This window comes from Pristiophorus japonicus, chromosome 16 (assembly GCF_044704955.1).
Source record: "Pristiophorus japonicus isolate sPriJap1 chromosome 16, sPriJap1.hap1, whole genome shotgun sequence".
In the NCBI taxonomy this organism is placed as follows: Eukaryota; Metazoa; Chordata; class Chondrichthyes; family Pristiophoridae; genus Pristiophorus; species Pristiophorus japonicus.
In genome coordinates this window covers 37,880,787-37,902,612 of record NC_091992.1, presented here as the reverse complement: position 1 = coordinate 37,902,612, position 21,826 = coordinate 37,880,787, and the positions used below count along the sequence as shown (strand labels likewise).

The window sequence follows — 21,826 nt, the reverse complement described above, 5'->3', positions numbered from 1 at the left end:
TTGATTCCCTAGGTCTCCACAAAGTTTTTTCTTTAAAAATAAATCAGCTATAAGGGACCAATAATGTTAGTTGAGCTGCCCTTTCACCCCTGGGACCTGGGTTTGAATCCAGCCTCAGGAAACCAAATGTCACAGTGGGTGTTAGGCACATTGTTTTTTCAGCCCCAGGATGATGGAATGAAAGTTTCCGCTGTCTGTTGGCTGAGTGTATTATTGGCCTTCGGGCACAATCAACCTAGTCTCTATAACAATTATCAGATGCATATCCATGCTTTAAGGTATCAAAGCATATCTGAGAGGGACTGATCAGACATGAGCCAGAAAGGGAATTAGGAGAGCTGACTGAAGGTGAAATCTGTGAAATGGGTTTTGAGGAGATAAAGAGAGAAGTCATGAGATGGAAGCCTTTAGGGAGAGAGCTCCAGAGTACGGGGAATGATAACTGAAGATACTGCCACTGATGATGATATAGGGGAGGGCAGACACACATTAACATAGACTCAAAAGAGGTGTATGGGGCAGGAATGTAGAGCTGGAGGGGGTTGGCTGGTTGGGAGGAACGAGGGTGTGGAATAATTTGAAGTTGAGGACGAGCATTTTAAAGTTATTGCTCTAAGGGCTGGGGAGGCAGTGGAGCGTGGTACGGGCAGAATTGAAAGGTGATGTCCATTAGGACAAACATTATAGATGATATCTGTAAGGACAGGGGTGATGGGTAAGAGTGCTCTGGCCAGGAGTGATAGATGCTGTCCATAAGGTCAGAGGTGATAGGTGAATGAGACAGGATGTGGACAGCGGAAGTCTGAATGAATTGTGGGCTCAGGAGGCCAGTGAGGAGAGTGCTGGAAACACCAAATGTGAGATGACAAAAAGTGTGGTTGAGATTTTCACTGGCACTGAGGGTGGGGGTGCGGCAAAGGCAGGAACTATTTCGAAGGACAAAACTGCCCCAAATTTGGTATTAAGTTGCCAAACTCACTTAGTGAGGATGGGAAATGGTGAAGGCGGTGGGGTGGGGGGGAGTAGGGGGGAATGGCACTGTTAAAATAGGGCTCCTCTTCCAAAATCAGGGTTAATTTATTTGAGCAGAGGGAATATCAGCTAACCCTTGCTGTACCTCAGCTCAGAGTGTTTGGCAGGGTAATGCAAAGAAAGCTGTTCTGGGAGTATTTGATGCCGACAGTTGACGCTGAATCCCTTCTGCTGAGATATTTCTAACTAGTTGGTGTCCATCTTTTCCAGGTCATCATCCAGCGTTGCCTTGCTGCTAAGAACCTGACGCATGTGAAGGCCGGTTGTGTCCTATGTGGTTACATAAAGCTGTTGCCCATGTACCTGATGGTCTTGCCAGGCATGATCAGCCGAGTACTTTACCCAAGTAAGTTTGAATCAAATGACTAATTATTCCATCCCAGTGTATCCTTGTTAATTGGTATGAGAACCAAAAAGAGTTACAAACCATTGGCTAGGGCAAGAGCTCATCAAACTCCCCACATCAAACCTCTTCACCCATACACTGCCACGGAATGGTAATAATGGGAGCTTGCATCACCATCATTGACTTTCCAATTTCAGATATTCTCTTGTGTACAGAGGTTAGCAGCCAATTTCAAAGCCACTCTAATGGAAGCAGTGAGGTTTACTGATGGAGTTGGAGACGGTGTTGTGTGATGATGTACTGAGGAAGAGTCTAGTTTTCAGTCCCGGTCTAGGCTGGGTTATCTGATCTCACCTGATATGATACTGGGCCATCATCATAGGCAGTCCCTCGGAATCGAGGAAGATTTGCTTCCACTCTAAAAATGAGTCCTTAGGTGGCTGAAAAATCCAATACGAGAACCACAGTCCCTATCACAGGTGGGACAGATAGTCGTTGAGGGAAGGGGTGGGTGGGACTGGTTTGCCGCATGCTCTTTCCGCTGCCTGCGCTTGATTTTTGCATGCTCTCGGCGATGAGACACAAGGTGCTCAGCGCCCTCCCGAGCACTTCCTCCACTTAGGGCAGTCTTTAGCCAGGAACCCCCTGTTTTCGGTGGGGATGTTGCACTTTATCAGGGAGGCTTTGAGGGTGTCCTTGTACCGTTTCCTCTGCCCACCTTTGGCTCGCTTGCCATGAAGGAGTTCTGAGTAGAGCGCTTGCTTTGGGAGCCTCGTGTCTGGCATACGAACAATGTGGCCTGCCCAGGGGAGCTGATCAAGTGTGGTCAGTGCTTCAATGCTGGGGATGTTGGCCTGGTCGAGGACGCTAATGTTGGTGCGCCTGTCCTCCCAGGGGATTTGTAGGATCTTGAGGAGCCATTGTTGGTGGTATTTCTCCAGTGACTGCACATGGTCCATGTCTCTGAGCCATACAGGAGGCTGGGTATTACTACAGCCCTGTAGACCATGAGTTTGATGGTGGATTTGAGGACCATTCAGAGCAGGCAAGGCTCAGAGGCCTGAAATGACACTCCATACGTTACCAGCTGAAGGAAATTTCAGATTTTCATCCCTACCGGGGGGTGCCAAAAATTTGCATGGCTCCATGGGGCAAGCTTAATTTCAGTATTTGTTACTTCTGTTCTGGGGGCATGTCCAGGTTTCTCCAAAAGGCATGCTGCCTTGTGCCATTGTTGTAATGTCATTCAGGTGCACGATAAGAGCAGAATAGGTTATGACAGCCTTCACAGCAACTACATCTTAAAGGGAAGAAAGCATCTGAAAATGAAATGAAATGTATTGTGGGGGCCGACTGCTGTATCTCTGGCCCTGTCAGTGCTGAGGTAAATCTTCCTCTCTTCCCCACTCTCCCCACTCCCCTACCCCGCCCCCGCCCCCCCCCCCCCACTCCCCCCAGCTCCCAGCAGCGGTATCAGCCACTTGACCTTTGATCTTAGATGGTGACTGGGTGACAGGATTCGGGAAATTGCCTGATTTTCTGTATACTGCCTCAAGTACTGACAGCCCGAGGGGCCACCAGGAGAAGGATGGCAATTGATCCGCGATTGTGGCAGGAAATCCGTAACGGCAATGTTGGGCGAGAGAGGGGCGATTAGTGGACATCGTTCTCTCTCTTTCTTCAGGCCCTTTTCCACTTTCCACAAGGCCCATGATACATGGTATTAATAAAAAGCTCTACGGGACACTTTTGTCCCCCTTTAAGCACTGCCATATTTTTTCGCTCATAGTGGTGGGCTCCCTCTGTAAGATTCCACGAGGATTCCATCCTGTATGAAGAATTAGACCCACCCAAGTAAATGTGTTTGGGCAGCGGACAGAAATTCTGCCCTAACCCACCTCTGGTGGTGAATCCGCCTCAGAACAAAATCCCATCCTGAGTGTCTCCTGTTAAAGAAGGTGTGTCTTACTGACATTGTACTGTGAACCAGTACAGATAAGTAGAGGGCTCAAGTTGTTGACTTGGGGGGTGGGGGAGGAGTAGTGTTGTTATATATGTAAACCTGTATTTAATCTGTACAGCCACCAGAGGGCTCATTCCCTGGAGTCCAAGGGATTTCATAATCCCTTGGGTGCACAGGTATTTAAGGAGGCCTCACAGGTTGGAGAGGCACTCTGGAGACCTGCAATAAAAGACAAAGGTCACACTTTACTTCGAGCTCACAGTGTTCAATCCGACTCTTTCTCCATACATAACAACTGGCGACGAGATACAGATAGCGAATCCAAAGATGCAGAGAACAGTGGGCTTCCTGGAGAAATTCTCGGAGGGAGATGATTGGGAAACTTTTGTGGAGCGACTCAACCAATACTTCGCAGCCAACGAGCTAAATGGAGAAGAGAATGCTGCCAAACGAAGGCCGATCCTCCTCACCGTCTGTGGGGCACCAACGTATGGCCTCATGAAAAATCTGCTTACTCCAGCGATACCCACGGCGAAATCATACGATGATTTGTGCACACTGGTCCGAGAGCATTTGAACCCGAAGGAAAGCGTTCTGATGGCGAGGTACCGGTTCTACACCTACAAAAGGTCTGAAGGCCAGGAAGTGCCGAATTATGTCGCCAAGCTAAGACACATTGCAGGACATTGCGAATTTGAAGGGCATTTGGAGCACATGCTCAGAGACTTTTTCGTATTTGGCTTTGGCCACGAAACTATACTTCGCAAACTTTTGACTGTAGAGACCCCAACCTTGAGTAAGGCCATAGTGATAGCCCAGGTGTTCACGTCTGCAGATGTCTCAGAGTCCACCATCAAGGGTGATGAATGCAAGGCCATTAACACCTTGTTGGCGCTGCGGGAGTGATCATCGTTTCCATTCATGCCGATTCATAGGGTACGTTTGCAAGGGCTGTGGAACAATGGGACACTGCCAACGTATGTGCAGGCGAGCTGCAAATCCTGTTAAACCTGCAAACCACCATGTTGCAGAGGAGGACAGATCCACTGAGGATCACGACGAACCAGAGCCTCAGATCGAGGAGGCAGAGGTACATGGGGTGCACACATTCACCACATTTACTTAAGGAAGGATATATTAGCTTTGGAGGGGGTACAGAGACGATTCACTAGGCTGATTCCGGAGATGAGGGGGTTACCTTATGATGATAGATTGAGTAGACTGGGTCTTTACTCGTTGGAGTTCAGAAGGATGAGGGGTGATCTTATAGAAACATTTAAAATAATGAAAGGGATAGACAAGATAGAGGCAGAGAGGTTGTTTCCACTGGTCAGGGAGACTAGAACTAGGGGGCACAGCCTCAAAATACAGGGGAGCCAATTTAAAACCGAGTTGAGAAGGAATTTCTTCTCCCAGAGGGTTGTGAATCTGTGGAATTCTCTGGCCAAGGAAGCAGTTGAGGCTAGCTCTTTGAATGTATTCAAATCACAGATAGATAGATTTTTAACCAATAAGGGAATTAAGGGTTATGGGGAGCGGGCGGGTAAGTGGAGCTGAGTCCACGGCCAGATCAGCCATGATCTTGTTGAATGGCGGAGCAGGCTCGAGGGGCCAGATGGCCTACTCCTGTTCCTAATTCTTATGTTCTTATTATTGTCCCCCGATAATGCTGAATGTTGAACTAAATGGAGTCCTGATATCAATGGAGCTGGACACGGGCGCAAGCCAGTCCATCATAGGCAAAAAGATTTTCGAGAAATTGTGGTGCAGCAAGGCCTCAAGGCCAGTCTTAACTCCAATTCGCACGAAACTAAGAACTTACACAAAGGAACTGATTCCCGTAATCGGCAGTGCTACCGTAATGGTCTCCTAATGGTACACAAGCTACCACTCTGGGTGGTACCGGGCGATGGACCCATGCGGCTCGGCAGGAACTGGCTGGGAAAGATACGCTGGAACTGGGACGACGTCCGAGCATTATCGCCTGCTGATGACACTTCATGTGCCTAGGTCTTAAACAAGTTTCCTTCGCTGTTCAAACCAGGCATCGGGAAGTTCCAAGGAGCAAAAGTGCAGATCCACTTAATTCCGGGGGTACGACTCATCCATCACAAAGGGTAGAGATCGAGCTGGACTGGCTGCAAAGAGAGGGCATCATCTCACCGATCGAGTTCAATGAGTGGGCCAGTCCGATTGTCCCAGTCCTCAAGGAAGACGGCACCGTCAGAATCTGTGGCGATTGCAAAGTAACTATCAATCGTTTCTCCCTGCAGGACCAATAGCCACTAACAAAGGCCGATGACCTCTTTGCAACGCTGGTGGGAGGAAAGACGTTCACGAAGCTGGATCTGACTTCAGCCTATATGACGCAGGAACTGGAGGAGTCATCGAAGAGCCTCACCTGCATCAACACGCACAAAGGTCTTTTTATTTATAACAGATGCCCGTTTGGAATTCAATCAGCGGCGGCGATATTCCAGAGAAACATGGAAAGCTTACTGAAGTCGGTCCCGCGCACCGTGGTCTTCCAGGACGACATCTTGGTCACAGGTTGGGACACAGTCAAGCATCTGCAGAACCTGGAGGAGGTTCTCAGTCGACTCAACCGCGTGGGGTTCAGGTTAAAATGTTCGAAGTGCGTTTTCCTGGCGCCTGAAGTGGAGTTCCTGGGGAGGAGAATCGCGGCGGATGGCATCAGGCCCACCGATTCGAAGATGGAGGCAATCAAAAACGCAACGAGGCCCAGAATGTGACGGAGCTGCGGTCGTTTCTAGGACTCCTGAACTACTTTGGTGACTTCTTACCAGGTCTCAGCCCACTGTTAGAACCATTGCACGTCTTACTGTGTAAAGGGGACGAATGGGCATGGGGCAAAAGCCAAGAAAATGCCTTTGTAAAAGCTAGAAAATTGTCATGCTCAAATTGCTTGTGTTGTATGATCCATTAAGCGTTTGGTACTAACATTTGATGCGTCGTCATATGGCGTCGGGTGTGTATTGCAACAAGCTAATGATTTGGGGAAATTGCAATCGGTTGCTTGTGCATCCAGGAGTCTGTCTAAGGCTGAGAGAGCCTACAGCATGATTGAAAAAGAAGCGTTAGCGTGTGTTTATGGGGTAAAGAAAATGCATCAATATCTGTTTGGGCTAAAATTCGAATTGGAAACTGACCATAAGCCATTCATATCCCTGTTTTCCGAGAGTAAGGGGATAAATACCAATGCATTGGCCCGCATCCAGAGATGGGCGCTCACGTTGTCCGCATACAACAATGCCATCCGCCACAGGCCAGGCACAGAAAACTGTGCCGATGCTCTCAGTAGGCTGCCATTGCCCACCACGGGGGTGGAAATGGCGCAGCCCGCAGATCTAGCCATGGTTATGGAAGCATTTGAGAGTGAGCAATCACCCGTCACTGCCCGGCAGATCAAAACCTGGATGAGCCAGGACCCCTTATTGTCCCTAGTCAAAAACTGTGTGCTTCACGGGAGCTGGTCCAGTGTCCCAATGGAAATGCAGGAAGAGATAAAAGCCGTTTCAGCAGCGCAAAAATGAAATATCTATACAGGCAGACTGCCTTCTGTGGGGCAATTGAGTAATGGTTCCCAAGAAGAACAGAGACACCTTCATCGGTGACCTTCACAGTACCCACCCAGGCATTGTAATGATGAAAGCGATAGCCAGACCCCACGTGTGGTGGCCGGGTATCGATGCGGACTTAGAGTCCTGCGTGCACAGATGTAATACATGCTCGCAGTTAAGCAATGCACCCAGGGAGGCGCCGCTAAGTTTATGGTCTTGGCCCTCCAAACCGTGGTCTAGGGTACATGTCGACTATGCAGGCCCGTTCTTGGGTAAAATGTTCCCTTGTGGTTGTAGATGCATACTGCAAATGGATTGAATGTGATATAATGTCGGCTAGCACGTCCGCTGCCACTACTGAAAGCCTGAGGGCCATGTTTGCCACACACGGCCTACTCAATGCCCTGGCGAGCGACAACGGGCCATGTTTTACCAATGCTGAGTTCAAAGAATTCATGACCTGCAATGGGATCAAACATGTCACATCTGCCCCGTGACCTGCGTCCAATGGTCAGGCAGAGAGAGCAGTGCAAACCATCAAGCAGGGCTTGAAGAGGGTAACAGAAGGCTCAATGCAGACTTGCCTATCCCGAGTCCTGCTTAGCTACCGCACGAGACCCCATTCACTCACTGGGATCCCACCTGCCGAACTGCTCATGAAAAGAGCACTTAAGACAAGGCTCTTGTTAGTTCACCCTGATCTACATGAACAGGTAGAGATCAGGCAGCATAAATGTGTCACGCGAGATTGCAATCAATGATCCTGTATTTATATTGAATTATGGACAAGGTCCCAAGCGGCTTCCCAGCACTGACATGGCCAAAGAGGGAAGGTCAAACTTTCAAATGGACTCATTCACCGGAAACACTTGGACCAAACCAAACTCAGATTCACGGACTATCCTGAGCAACCCACTTTGGACCCTACCTTCTATGCAGGGAGACAGAGGGAGACAAAAATTAGGCAAAAGCAAAAGACAGAAAGGAGATGAGGAAAAGTGGAGGGCAGAGAAACCCAAGGCAAAGAACAAAAAGGGCCACTGTACAGCAAAATTCTAAAAGGACAAAGGGTGTTAAAAAAGCAAGCCTGAAGGCTTTGGGTCTTAATGCAAGGAGTATCCGCAATAAGGTGGATAAATTAACAGTGCAAATAGATGTTAACAAATATGATGTGATTGGGATTACGGAGACGTGGCTCCAGGATGATCAGGGCTGGGAACTCAACATCCAGGGGTATTCAACATTCAGGAAGGATAGAATAAAAGGAAAAGGAGGTGGGGTAGCATTGCTGGTTAAAGAGGAGATTAATGCAATAGTTAGGAAAGACATTAGCTTGGATGATGTGGAATCTATATGGGTAGAGCTGCAGAACACTAAAGCGCAAAAATCGTTAGTGGGAGTTGTGTACAGACCTCCAAACAGTAGTAGTGATGTTGGGGAGGGCATCAAACAGGAAATTAGGAGTGCATGCAATAAAGGTGCAGCAGTTATAATGGGTGACTTTAATATGCACATAGATTGGGCTAGCCAAACTGGAAGCAATACGGTGGAGGAGGATTTCCTGGAGTGCATAAGGGATGGTTTTCTAGACCAATATGTCGAGGAACCAACTAGGGGGGAGGCCATCTTAGACTGGGTGTTGTGTAATGAGAGAGGATTAATTAGCAATCTCATTGTGCGAGGCCCCTTGGGGAAGAGTGACCATAATATGGTGGAATTCTGCATTAGGATGGAGAATGAAACAGTTAATTCAGAGACCATGGTCCAGAACTTAAAGAAGGGTAACTTTGAAGGTATGAGGCATGAACTGGCTAAGATAGATTGGCTAATGATACTTAAGGGGTTGACTGTGGATGGGCAATGGCAGACATTTAGAGACCGCATGGATGAATTACAACAATTGTACATTCCTGTCTGGCGTAAAAATAAAAAAGGGAAGGTGGCTCAACCGTGGCTATCTAGGGAAATCAGGGATAGTATTAAAGCCAAGGAAATGGCATACAAATTGGCCAGAAATAGCAGCGAACCTGGGGACTGGGAGAAATTTAGAACTCAGCAGAGGAGGACAAAGGGTTTGATTAGGGCAGGGAAAATGGAGTACGAGAAGAAGCTTGCAGGGAACATTAAGGCGGATTGCAAAAGTTTCTATAGGTATGTAAAGAGAAAAAGGTTAGTAAAGACAAACGTAGGTCCCCTGCAGTCAGAATCAGGGGAAGTCATAACGGGGAACAAAGAAATGGCAGACCAATTGAACAAGTACTTTGGTTCAGTATTCACTAAGGAGGACACAAACAACCTTCCGGATATAAAAGGGGTCAGAGGGTCTAGTAAGGAGGAGGAACTGAGGGAAATCCTTATTAGTCGGGAAATTGTATTGGGGAAATTGATGGGATTGAAGGCCGATAAATCCCCAGGGCCTGATGGACTGCATCCCAGAGTACTTAAGGAGGTGGCCTTGGAAATAGCGGATGCATTGACAGTCATTTTCCAACATTCCATTGACTCTGGATCAGTTCCTATCGAGTGGAGGGTAGCCAATGTAACCCCACTTTTTAAAAAAGGAGGGAGAGAGAAAGCAGGGAATTATAGACCGGTCAGCCTGACCTCAGTAGTGGGTAAAATGATGGAATCAATTATTAAGGATGTCATAGCAGCGCATTTGGAAAATGGTGACATGATAGGTCCAAGTCAGCATGGATTTGTGAAAGGGAGATCATGCTTGACAAATCTTCTGGAATTTTTTGAGGATGTTTCCAATAAAGTGGACAAAGGAGTACCAGTTGATGTGGTATATTTGGACTTTCAGAAGGCTTTCGACAAGGTCCCACACAGGAGATTAATGTGCAAAGTTAAAGCACATGGGATTGGGGGTAGTGTGCTGACGTGGATTGAGAACTGGTTGTCAGACAGGAAGCAAAGAGTAGGAGTAAATGGGTACTTTTCGGAATGGCAGGCAGTGACTAGTGGGGTACCGCAGGGTTCTGTGCTGGGGCCCCAGCTGTTTACATTGTACATTAATGATTTAGACGAGGGGATTAAATGTAGTATCTCCAAATTTGCGGATGACACCAAGTTGGGTGGCAGTGTGAGCTGCGAGGAGGATGCTATGAGGCTGCAGAGTGACTTGGATAGGTTAGGTGAGTGGGCAAATGCATGGCAGATGAAGTATAATGTGGATAAATGTGAGGTTATCCACTTTGGTGGTAAAAACAGAGAGACAGACTATTATCTGAATGGTGACAGATTAGGAAAAGGGAAGGTGCAACGAGACCTGGGTGTCATGGTACATCAGTCATTGAAGGTTGGCATGCAGGTACAGCAGGCGGTTAAGAAAGCAAATGGCATGTTGGCCTTCATAGCGAGGGGATTTGAGTACAGGGGCAGGGAGGTGTTGCTACAGTTGTACAGGGCCTTGGTGAGGCCACACCTGGAGTATTGTGTACAGTTTTGGTCTCCTAACTTGAGGAAGGACATTCTTGCTATTGAGGGAGTGCAGCGAAGATTCACCAGACTGATTCCCGGGATGGTGGGACTGACCTATCAAGAAAGACTGGATCAACTGGGCTTGTATTCACTGGAGTTCAGAAGAGTGAGAGGGGACCTCATAGAAACGTTTAAAATTCTGACGGGTTTGGACAGGTTGGATGCAGGAAGAATGTTCCCAATGTTGGGGAAGTCCAGAACCAGGGGTCACAGTCTAAGGATAAGGGGTAAGCCATTTAGGACCGAGATAAGGAGAAACTTCTTCACCCAGAGAGTGGTGAACCTGTGGAATTCTCTACCACAGAAAGTAGTTGAGGCCAATTCACTAAATATATTCAAAAGGGAGTTAGATGAAGTCCTTACTACTCGGGGGATCAAGGGGTATGGCGTGAAAGCAGGAAGGGGGTACTGAAGTTGAATGTTCAGCCATGAACTCATTGAATGGTGGTGCAGGCTAGAAGGGCTGAATGGCCTGCTCCTGCACCTATTTTCTATGTTTCTATGTTTCTATGTTTCTATGTTTCTATGACCCCCCCCAACATACACACCAGTGACAACCGGCACTGCGGTTGGCTACGAAGCAGAACTCATCATCCACAGCAGCCCAGCAGGACTCACCACACGAGGCAGCCCACCAAGGCCAGCTGCACAGCAGCCCAGCGAGGGCCCAACAGTTGATTCACCAATACCAGCTTTCACACCAAGACGATCAACCAGGGCAAGAAGGGCCCCAGACTCACCTTGTAAATAGTTACACTGTTGACTTGGGGGGTGGGGGAGGAGTAGTATTGTTATATATGTAAACTTGTATTTACTCTGTACAGCCACCAGAGGGCTCATCCTCTGGAGTCCCAAGGGATCCCTTAATCCCTTGGGAGCACAGGTATTTAAGGAGGCCTCACAGGTTGGAGAGGCACTCTGGAGACCTGCAATAAAAGACTAAGCTCACACTTTACTTTGAGCTCAGTGTTCAGTCTGACTCTTTCTCCATACATAACACAAGTATCTTAGCAGAATTCTCAAGGGCCTGTTTTTCCGCTTCTGGAAGGCTGTCCTCTTCAGAGTCAGCATTCATCTGCCCCGCCATCTCTCCCATGCCACTCTTGCTGCATTTTGTTGGGGAGTGTTCCCAAATGTGTTAGACGTCCTCTCCTGAACCTCCTTCAACATGACTTCCCAGGCTCTCTCAGTAAATGCAGTGCTCTGGCCTTCATCCTGTATGCATTTTCCAACACATTCACCAAAGTTGCTCCCCAAACGACCCTTTGTGTGCTGCACCGGAACCTTTTAAAGGGTCCGCTCCAGAAATGATGCCCCTTTTACCTCTGTGCATCCAGTGAGCTGGGCAAAGTATGCTGGCAGTGTAGCAATAAACAGCAGCACAAAATCTAGGGAGGTCCCCTCAGTGTGCCGGCAGTACAAAGTGCCCTTGTGCTGGCAGTGCAGCAGGAGCCCAATTTCAGGCTTCAGATTCCATTCCCGGCCTTTGCTGAGCCAATTGATCACACCCAGAACGATACTAAGCCACACAGAGCAGAAAGGGTCCAAGTTCCATCACAGGTTTGTGCTGAGTTAGCTGGAACTGGGTAGGTGGCTAGAACTGGCCTATGCACCCTTGCAGTTGGGAGGAGAAAATGAGACAGGCTTCCTGCTCTTGATCATTATCCATTATCCATTAACCATTAACCAGTGACTCCATTTGGAAAGTGTCTGGATATCAGGTGATGGCAGGATTGGGCTTGGCTGTGATGCCTCACAGTTGAATATCCTCCTAACACTCATTCTCTTGACCTGCACCTGATATATGGTTACATGGTCAGCAACTAATGCCCATGGACCAACCCCAGCGAGAGTCAGCACCTTAAACATAGAAAGCAAAATTAGACGGAAATCAATAACCAACGTATTTTTAATTTGATGTTCAGGTGCTGCTGTAATAACGTCTGTAGTTCATTAAGAAAATATGTTCCAACTTTCAGTAACATGGCGGGCACTTTCGAATCAGATGACCCAATAGTGGGCTATCCCACAGTTTACATACAGAATAAAGGTCACTTAGCCTGGCTCCATGGAAATGAAACTTTACATTTTTAAAAGTTAAAAATCCGATTCCTAAAGAATCTTGAACCATATCTCCTTTATCCTTAGCTAGGCCCAAAAAGCCTCAGATAGGCTCCAAATTGAAAGTTTGAAATTTGAATCATCACAGTTCTTGACGTTAGCTCATTTTCTCACGAGGTTCCTCCATCATGAATATGTAATAGCAAAATATATCAGAGTTCCAACCTGAAACTTGTTTTAGATACACAAGAGGGGGCTGTTCTGAGGGGCACGGCAAGCCACACTGCTCTAGTAGTTTCAAAGGAGCTTTACTCAGTATCCAACTCAATCTGCCCCTGAACTGGGAGTGTTTGATGGAACAATGTCAAGGGACCTTTATTCTGTATGTAAACTGTGCCGTATTTGACCTGGGAATGTTTGATGGAACAGTGAACTTTACTCTGTGTCTAAAATAATGCTAACAGTTGATCAACATCTGGGACAATATTTTATAGGGTCCATTGGAATAAATTAATTTGGGACAAATTTGGAAAACCTGGGCAGCTCCTTCTAATGCTTGCACCTTCTCCCACAGATGAAGTTGCGTGCGTTGTGCCAGAGGATTGCGAGCGAATCTGCGGCACTCCAGTTGGTTGCTCGAACATTGCCTACCCAAAGCTGGTGGTCACACTGATGCCCAATGGTAAGCCATCTGTGTAACTAGAAAACCAAGCTACAAATAGCCCATCATCCACACTTCTAGTTCCCTGTATCCTTTCTATGTTTAACTCAGAATTCATCCCAGCAATTTCTCTGGTTGTTTCTGCCCTCTTCGCCTTACTTATGTATGGCTCCACGGCCACGGACCACCATCTGGTACCTTGCCTAAGTGGTCATGTGTGAGCGAGGTTATTCCGTTGTGGGGAAAGTCGCAACTGACCCTGATCCTCTCCTCACCCAATGTCTGCACGCACATCACTTTCCAGCAGAGGTCATTGGACAGTGATCAGGATTTTTTCACATCCCTGATACAGGAATATTGGGGCTAATTGTAATCCCCTCCTGGCATCTTGTGTGAGATCAGCTAACCAGCTAACTCAATCCAGACCGGGGATGGAACTTGGGCTCTTCCTGCTCGGCAGGCCACAGCTCCACACTAGATAAACTTGCTCAGTCTCTAATTTGAATCTATTCCTTCAAAGGACCTCAAACCAGGAGCTCCGAGCCTCAGTCTTTCCCTCCATACACAGACTATTAAAGTCTAAACTTGGTATCACTATATCAACACTTCCCAATTTCCATCATCGTCTCTGATATTTTTTCAATCTCAGTGCTATCCTGCACTCTGGGCCTTGGCTTTTTACCTAATTCCAAAGGAGACCTGGAAATCTTCTCTACCCATTCCACTGTTCCCCGCTGTGTTCCCTTTATATAGAATGGTTGCAGCATAGAAGGAGGCCATTCGACCCGTTGAACCCATGCCGAACGCTCCCACTGTTCCCCGTATGCCCCCAATATATACACCACTGGGCATCTTCTCCATATCTCCCACTGTTCCCCAGTCTCCTTTATATACCCACTGTGTTGCCTCTATATATCTCACTGTTCCCTAGTGTGTCTCCTTTATATACTCATTGTGCCGCCTCTATATATCTCACTGTTCCCCAATGTGTCTACTCTGTAATTCTCTCTGTTCCTCAGTGTACATGTGGCACACCATGTTTCCTCTTTATATTCCAGTATTTGCCAGTGTTTCCTCTCTGTATATCCACTGTGTCTCCTCTATATATTTCAGTACCACTGTGTGTCTCCTGTATATGCACCATTGTGTCTTCTATACATAAAATACTAATCCAAGTATATCTCTCTCATATACCCAACTATTGCCAAGTGTATCCACTGTATATACCCCTCTGTTCCCCAGGTTCCCATCTCTGTCATTCATTTGAATTTGTCATGTGTCTCTGGACAGGACTACGTGGTTTGATGCTTGCCGTGATGTTGGCAGCTCTCATGAGCTCACTGGCATCCATCTTCAATAGCAGCAGCACGCTCTTCACCATGGACATCTGGGCAAGGATCCGGAAGGGAGCCAGCAACAAGGAGTTGATGATTGTTGGCAGGTGAGGAATCATTAACAGGATCTGAGGAATATTTCACAAGATAATTATAAATGAGGTAAGCTATTAGACCCATCTCAGGTCATCCATCCTGCAAGATCTTAACACACACACACATACCCTACAGCATCCAATTGGTTGTTAAATGACAGTATTGGTAGCAGTGACCACCGCACAGTCATTGTGGAGACGAAGTCCCATCTTCACACTGAGGACACCTTCCATTATGTTGTGTAGCACTACCACCGTGCTAAATGGGATAGATTCAGAACAGATCTAGCAGCTCAAAACTAGGCATCCATGAGGCGCTGTGGGCCATCAGCAGCAGCAGAATTGTATTTCACCAGAATCTGTAACCTCATGGCTCAGCCACAAGAGCAGGTCAGATCTGGGTATTCTGCGATGAGTGTCTCATCTCCTGACTCTCCAAAGCCTTTCCACCAACTACAAGGCACAAGTCAGGAGTATGATGGAATACTCTTCACTTGCCTGGATGAGTGCAGCTCCCACAACACTCAAGACACTAGCCACCATCCAGGACAAAGCAACCCACTCAATTGGCATCCCATCCACCACCTTAAACATTCACTCCCTCCACCACCAGCATACCATGGCTGCAGTGTATACCATCTACAAGATGCACTGCAGCAACTTGCCAAGGCTTCTTCAACAGTAGCTCCCAAACCCGCGACCTCTACCACCTAGAAGGACAAGGGCAGCAGGCACATGGGAACACCATCACCTCCAAGTTCCCCTCCAAGTTACACACCATCCTGACTTGGAAATATATCGCCATTCCTTCATCGTTGCTGGGTCAAAATCCTGGAACTCCCTCCCTAACAGCACTGTGGGAGTACCTTCACCACACGGACTGCAGCGGTTCAAGAAGGCGGCTCACCACCACCTTCTCAAGGGCAATTTGGGATTGGCAATAAATGCTGGCCTTGCCAGTGATGCCCATGAACGAATAATAAAAAAAAATAATTCCAGAGTTTTCGCTTTCACTATATTTTGAAATCCATTCCATATGTTGGTAACTATTTGAAAGCTTGAGTGAAGCGTCACTCTGTTATCGTACCGGGCATGCATTGCCACTCTTAGGCAGCAGTGTCATCAAAAGGTCACATTATCATGCGTCACTCACTCTTTCTGCTTTACCATATCCTCAAATAGCATGGCTATGGAAGAAATTCAGGGAACCCGTGCACGTGAGGAATCTCAAAGACATGAACAGCGTTCCTTGCCATACAACCAGAATGGAACCTTAACCGTAGAAATACTCATCATTTCCATGTCATCTTCTTCTCTTCCTCAGAGTCTGGATTCTCTGTATTGTGGCAATCAGCATTGGTTGGATCCCTGTGGTACAGGCAGCGCAGAGCGGGCAACTCTTTGACTACATCCAGTCTATCACCAGCTATCTGGCACCACCCATCGGTGCAGTTGTCCTGCTGGGCGTCTTCGTGAAGAGAGTCAATGAACCCGTAAGAAGCAATTCTGATATGTTTACAGTGATTGATGGAGTGAATTTTCATAATTATCTCTAGACTGTCCCATCAGCACTTCCAGGTCAGGTATAGCACAAATTAGGTACAAAGTGACGCTCCCAAGGCAGGTGCATCATGGATTAGACACAGATTAAAGGGGTCTGAAATTCCCCGATTTTGGGGGAAAAGGTGGTATAGTTCTAATGAAGGGGACCGAAATTTGGAAAATAAGTCAGACCCGCCAGAGTTACAATCCTTCTCAAGTGGAACTGGCTGTTGGCACAAGATATGCCAACCCCCAAAGTCAGTGCATAGAGGGTAATGAGGGCAAAAGCTGCTGCTATTTACATCAGAATTGCACCTGACTTAAGCTTGGATGAAAGAGGAGCAAGTTACCTGCATGACTTGTCAAACCAGGAAGAGTTTGAGTTCACAGGATTTAATTGACCACACTTTTAGTCTGAAATATCAGTTTTGACAGAAATGATTACAAATATTTTTTCTTAGCTGTGCTGCTAAAAAAGGATTCTGCAAGTTGCCTCACTGTAGTTTCAAGCAGGGAAATCTGTTCCTATCCTTCTATCAGGGAGCCTTATCTTGGGTTTACTATGAGTATTTTGATACCTATTGGAGGCAGAATAGGAGCAGAAGGAAGAGCAAATGAGAGAGGCATACAGGATGAGGATACAACAAAGGGGAAGAAGCCAAACTTAGAGGTTCTTTTCCACTTGAGAGTACAGACAATACTGCTCTCTCTAGAATGTACCCATTCTTCTAATTACTTTGTGACAGGTGATTCTCACAGTGCAATCTCCTCATTCCCAGTATCTATTCTCCCCAAGTGATAGCCTTTGGGCTGGTGATGGATGGAGGACAAGAGATGCAGTGGCTCACAATGCGGCAGTTGTCACGTATCTGAGGCTCTTCTTTTCTCCTCCTCCTACTGTGCCTTGCATGGCTATAATTCATCTGCAGAAGAGGACTAACAAAGGTTGGATTTGGTCTAGCATTATCTCATCCTGCTTGTCCTCATTAGGTCATTTAACATCTTCCTGGATTCCTGGGAATCAAGGAGCGAGAACCACCATCCTCCACAGTGTTCTAGCCATTGTTTTGACATCTTCCCATGGGTGTCCAGCAGGTGCACCTTACTGTTTTGAATTTGGGCCAGCAATAATTGCAAGATCCCCTATTGGTAAGATTGGCTGTGCATTGCTTAGAGGAGGGCCCAGTGGCACACACTTTGAGTCCTCAGAGGATTATCCCATGGATGGAGTGGATATTTCTCCAGCAATTCATTGCAGTACCACAGGTCCCTCTTTATCTTCTCAGAATTATCTCCTTGAGAGCAACTCTGCAGCCAAGACAAACACTTCCTTGTGTGATTTGACCCAAAGTATTTACAAAAATATTTGTATGTAGAACAAAGTGCTGTCAACTTACCTCAGTAGACTGATCCACCTATAATGAAACTGCCAGCTTTTAAGCCTGGTTGCACTTGTAACTGTTTGTGTACCCCACCCCTCACCCCTCCCCAACCCCACCCTCCCCCCACCAACCCACATAACTCTCCAATCAGTAGCAGGAATTGAGCACAAGGTCCATCTTCCAATGTTATGATTAATTGATCCCAGGACTCCCCACAAAGTCAATGCCCAGATTGATATAGCATACTTTAGCCCGAGTCCAAAGCTGCATTGGCAATTTGGGACGCCCAAACTTTCAGGGTCTCAGTCCCCTAGAGCTGGATTCAACTCATTAATGGAGGTGAAAGGACAGTGTATCCAGCACACTCCCTGAGACTGAATTCACACCCAGGTCCCAGAGGTGAAAGGAGAGTGTAATTAACACCCTGTGATAGCCAGTCCTTCAGTACCTGTATTGTGATCCAGGATGGATCAGGAAATAGCTTGCTGAAAACAAATTACAAACTAGTTATTAGATTAAGTAGCAGTTAGTAAATTCAATATTCATCATCATAGGCAATCCCTCGAAGCGAGGATGACTTGCTTCCATGCCAAAAAGGGATGAGTTCACAGGTGTTTCAATGAAGGACCCAATATTCCAGATCCCGAACTACATCGTGAAGTGTGGAAGATGCCTGTGCGTGGATTTTTTTAACGTGTGGTGGCCGTTGCACACCAGCCACCACACGGGCTTGACAGAGCTAGGTCTTGGTCCAGTGGCAAGGGTTACCCAAGACTAACTGGAGACCAGCTCTGCTGCACAGACCTAGCGCGCACACATATCGCAGTGTGGGCTGGCCCGTGCTGCCCCTGAGCCCTCACCTCTTCTGGGCACCAGATTCACGCCTCTCCTGGGCCCCGGTCACTTCCCTCTATGGACTCTTGCCGCTCCTTCGCCCCTCCTGCTGTGCCTGCCCGCACTGCAATCAGCGACCTGGCTTCGTAGCCATCGCCCTCCTGCAGCAGCACACGTTACTCCCTGCAGTGGTATGCCACCGCACACTGCTCCCTCCAATGGCCCCGGCCTGCTGATGGCCTTGCAGGCCGGGACCGCACCGATTTCCGGGCTGGGCCGTCGCACGCTGCTCCCTCCAATGGCCCCGGCCTGCTGATGGCCTTGCAGGCCGGGACCGCACCGATTTCCGGGCTGGGCCGCCGCACACTGCTCCACAACATGATGGAGGGTGTCCTCAGTGTGACTCCATACAAAAAGAGGTAATTGACTGAATATTATTCTAATTCTGCACGAACTCGAGCAGACTAAAACTTCCACTAATAATTCAACAAAGAAAACTATGATGCTTACCGGCAATAAAATGGAGAGCTGGTGGTGGTAAGTCATTACATTTCTGTTAGCTTCCATGAAATATCTCTGTGCGCCTTCTCTCCCGATCAAGCTTCTCCATAGTTAGCTGCATTGTGCATATTAGTAAACTGCTGGTTAGCACATTCTCCGCTGGTTGTGAGTGGGTTCTTGTTTATTACCCCTGCAGGGTGCTTTCTGGGGTTTGATTGGGGGCCTGGCCATGGGGCTCTGCCGCATGATTGCTGAGTTTGTCTATGGCACGGGCAGCTGCATCTTCCCATCCTCCTGCCCATTCATCTTCTGCGGGATCCACTACCTCCACTTCGCCATCATCCTGTTCAGTTGCACGTGTCTGCTGGTCCTCATCATCTCTTTCTGCACTCCAAAGATCGACGAGAAACATGTGAGTTCTGGGGATGAATACCTGACGGTTACCAGTCTATAACAAGGAAAGGCTGAGAATGTATTCTTTTTCTAACTCAGCCTCTCTTTTCTTCTGTTTCTGTCTCTGTCTTTCTCTTCATCACTTGGTCTGTTTCTTTCTCACTTTAAAAATCTTACTGAAAATAATGGAGATATCATATATTAGACAGAGAAAGGAATAGAAAGAGAGAAGGGGAGGGACGGAAGAAAGAGAGAAACAGAAGGGCGAGAGACAGAAAGGGGAGAGTGGAGAGAGAATGAGAATGAGAGAGAGAGACATACAGACAGACGCACACAAAGCGAGTGTCATAGACAGAAAGTAAAACGGAGAGAGAATGATAGATAGACAGCAACAGAGAAGAAAAATAGAGACAGAGAAACACAAAAATGAACAAAGACCAAGAGAAAATGGGAGGCAGTAAAACAGACATACAGAGGAAGAGACAGACACACAGAGAGACAGAGGCACAGATATAGAGACACAAGCACAGAGAGACGGAGATTACACAGAGGAAGAGAGAAAATGAGACAGACAGGGAAAAGCAGAGACACAGTCAGAGGGAGAGAGATAGAGAAAGAGATAACGAGAGAGAGAGAGAGAGAGAGAGACATATATCTTTGAAGAGACAACTGGAGGAGATTAAGGGTTATCACATTAGGGGAAAGTAGCAAACTGGATTAAAAACTAGTTACAAGGGGGGAAACAGTTAAGAGCAAAGTGATTGGAAGTGAATAGCAATGTCTCACCCGGTTCTGTTCTGGGACCACTTCTGTTCACTATGCACATCAATGATTTGGATATAGAGCTAGAGGGAGTGATGTCCAAATTTATAGAAAATACTAAAATAGGAGGCACAGTAAATAACTCTGAGGACCAAAGGAAGCTGCACAGGAATAGTGACTGATAAGATGTGAAATGGCCAAATCATTGGCAGGTGGAATTCAATGTCAGTATATGTAAGGTAGTATATTTTGGTTAACAAAAGTAATAATTATACTTTGAATGGGGAAAAGCTGAGTGAGGTTCACAAGACATTAAAATCAGCACCTGAGGAAGATACGGTCATAAAAAACCTAATGGAATACTGGGTTTTATGGTAAAAGGTAGGAATATAAGAGTCAAAATGTAACAAATCTGTATTAAACCTGAGTAAGATCACAGTTGGAGTACTGTGTTCAGTTTTTGGCTCCACATTATAGAAAGGATGCTGAGGCAATAAAGCGGCTACAGCACTGTAGATTGCACTACCAGAATTAATAACAGAAGCAAATTAAACTAACAGTAACTGTTTGACCCTCCAGCTACCACGCCTGGTGTACAGCCTCCGCTATAGCCGAGATGAAAGGATTGACTTGGACATTGTGGAAGAAGCCAAGCCGAAAATCAAAACTCAAGAAGAAGCAGAAAACGGCACTACCGACAAGCACCCAGTGCTAGCAGGTACTCAGGCTGGAAATGAGCAATTGCTGGCACCACAAGTCAGCAAGACTGAACTAGAAAGGAAAAGGAGCAGGAAGGTTGTGGGGAACATTTTTTTTTAATGCTGAGAGAAATGATAATTGAAATATATAACTTGCACTGTGAACACAGAACTAGAGAATGAGCATAAGTTTAATGAGTCCCTAGTGAGACAAGAGGTTAGAAGGAATTTGATTACCCACAGAGCGGTGAATGTGGAACAGACTCCCAGCTAAAGCCACGAGTGTTGTGTCCATTAACATCTTAAAAACACAGCTAAGTGGATATCTGGCTATAAACAAGACTGAAGATTAGAAGTACACAAATAAGGTTAAATGTTGTGTGGAACATGATGGATCTCTGAGCTGCTAGGACCATGGAAATGTCATCTGAGGAATGCAACTGGTCAACAAAGTAGACTAGAGGAGAGGCGGTTAGATAATGTGGATGAAGGCTAAATGATCCTGGGTTGGATATAAGCAGTACCACTTGAATGAGCCCAATGCACTAAAATTAGATATAAGCAGAACATTATGAATGTGGGACCAATGCTCTAATGTTAGATATGAGAAGCACAACCTGAATGGGCTCAATGTTCTAACTTTACATATGAGAAGCATAATTGAATATATTTAAGGTGGAGATAGACAAATTTTTGATCGATAGGGAATTAAGGGTTATGGGGAGCGGGCAGGGAAGTGGAGTTGAGGCCAAGATCAGATCAGCCATGATCGAGTAGGCTCGAGGGGGCCTACTCCTGCTCCTATTTCTTATGTTCTTATGTAAGCACCATTTGAATGGGCCCAATGTTCTAACAAGATTTAAACAGCACCCTCTATGAAATTCATTATTTATATGTTTCAGTTGCAGAACCAAGGAAGAAAAGGAATGTCTTTATCCGTTGCTGTGGCTGGTTCTGTGGCATTAACTCAGAGCCAGTGCCAGAGCCAACAGAAGAGGAAAAGGCGGAAGCCTCGAGGAAAATGGCAGACATCAGCGAGAATACATTCTGGAGTACTGTGGTTAATATAAACGCCATTATCATGATGTGTGTCGCCATCTTTCTGTGGGGCTTTTACGCCTAAAAATTAAAATAAAATAAGTTTATTTTCTTTTAAAA

General features: G+C 46.7%; 1 protein-coding gene across 6 annotated transcripts in view; it reads left to right on the top strand.

Moving 5' to 3' along the window:
• slc5a2 (solute carrier family 5 member 2) overlaps positions 1 to 21,826 on the top strand; it is a 76,939-nt gene extending 55,113 nt beyond the window's left edge. For all 6 annotated transcript variants that reach the window (XM_070857224.1, XM_070857226.1, XM_070857223.1 and 3 more), the window contains 7 exons: positions 1,243 to 1,378; positions 13,041 to 13,148; positions 14,418 to 14,568; positions 15,881 to 16,049; positions 19,012 to 19,227; positions 20,550 to 20,688; positions 21,571 to 21,826. In XM_070857224.1, the coding sequence (XP_070713325.1) occupies positions 1,243 to 1,378; positions 13,041 to 13,148; positions 14,418 to 14,568; positions 15,881 to 16,049; positions 19,012 to 19,227; positions 20,550 to 20,688; positions 21,571 to 21,791 (1,140 nt within the window). In that variant the 3' untranslated portion in view covers positions 21,792 to 21,826. The remainder of the gene's footprint in view (positions 1 to 1,242; positions 1,379 to 13,040; positions 13,149 to 14,417; positions 14,569 to 15,880; positions 16,050 to 19,011; positions 19,228 to 20,549; positions 20,689 to 21,570) is intronic.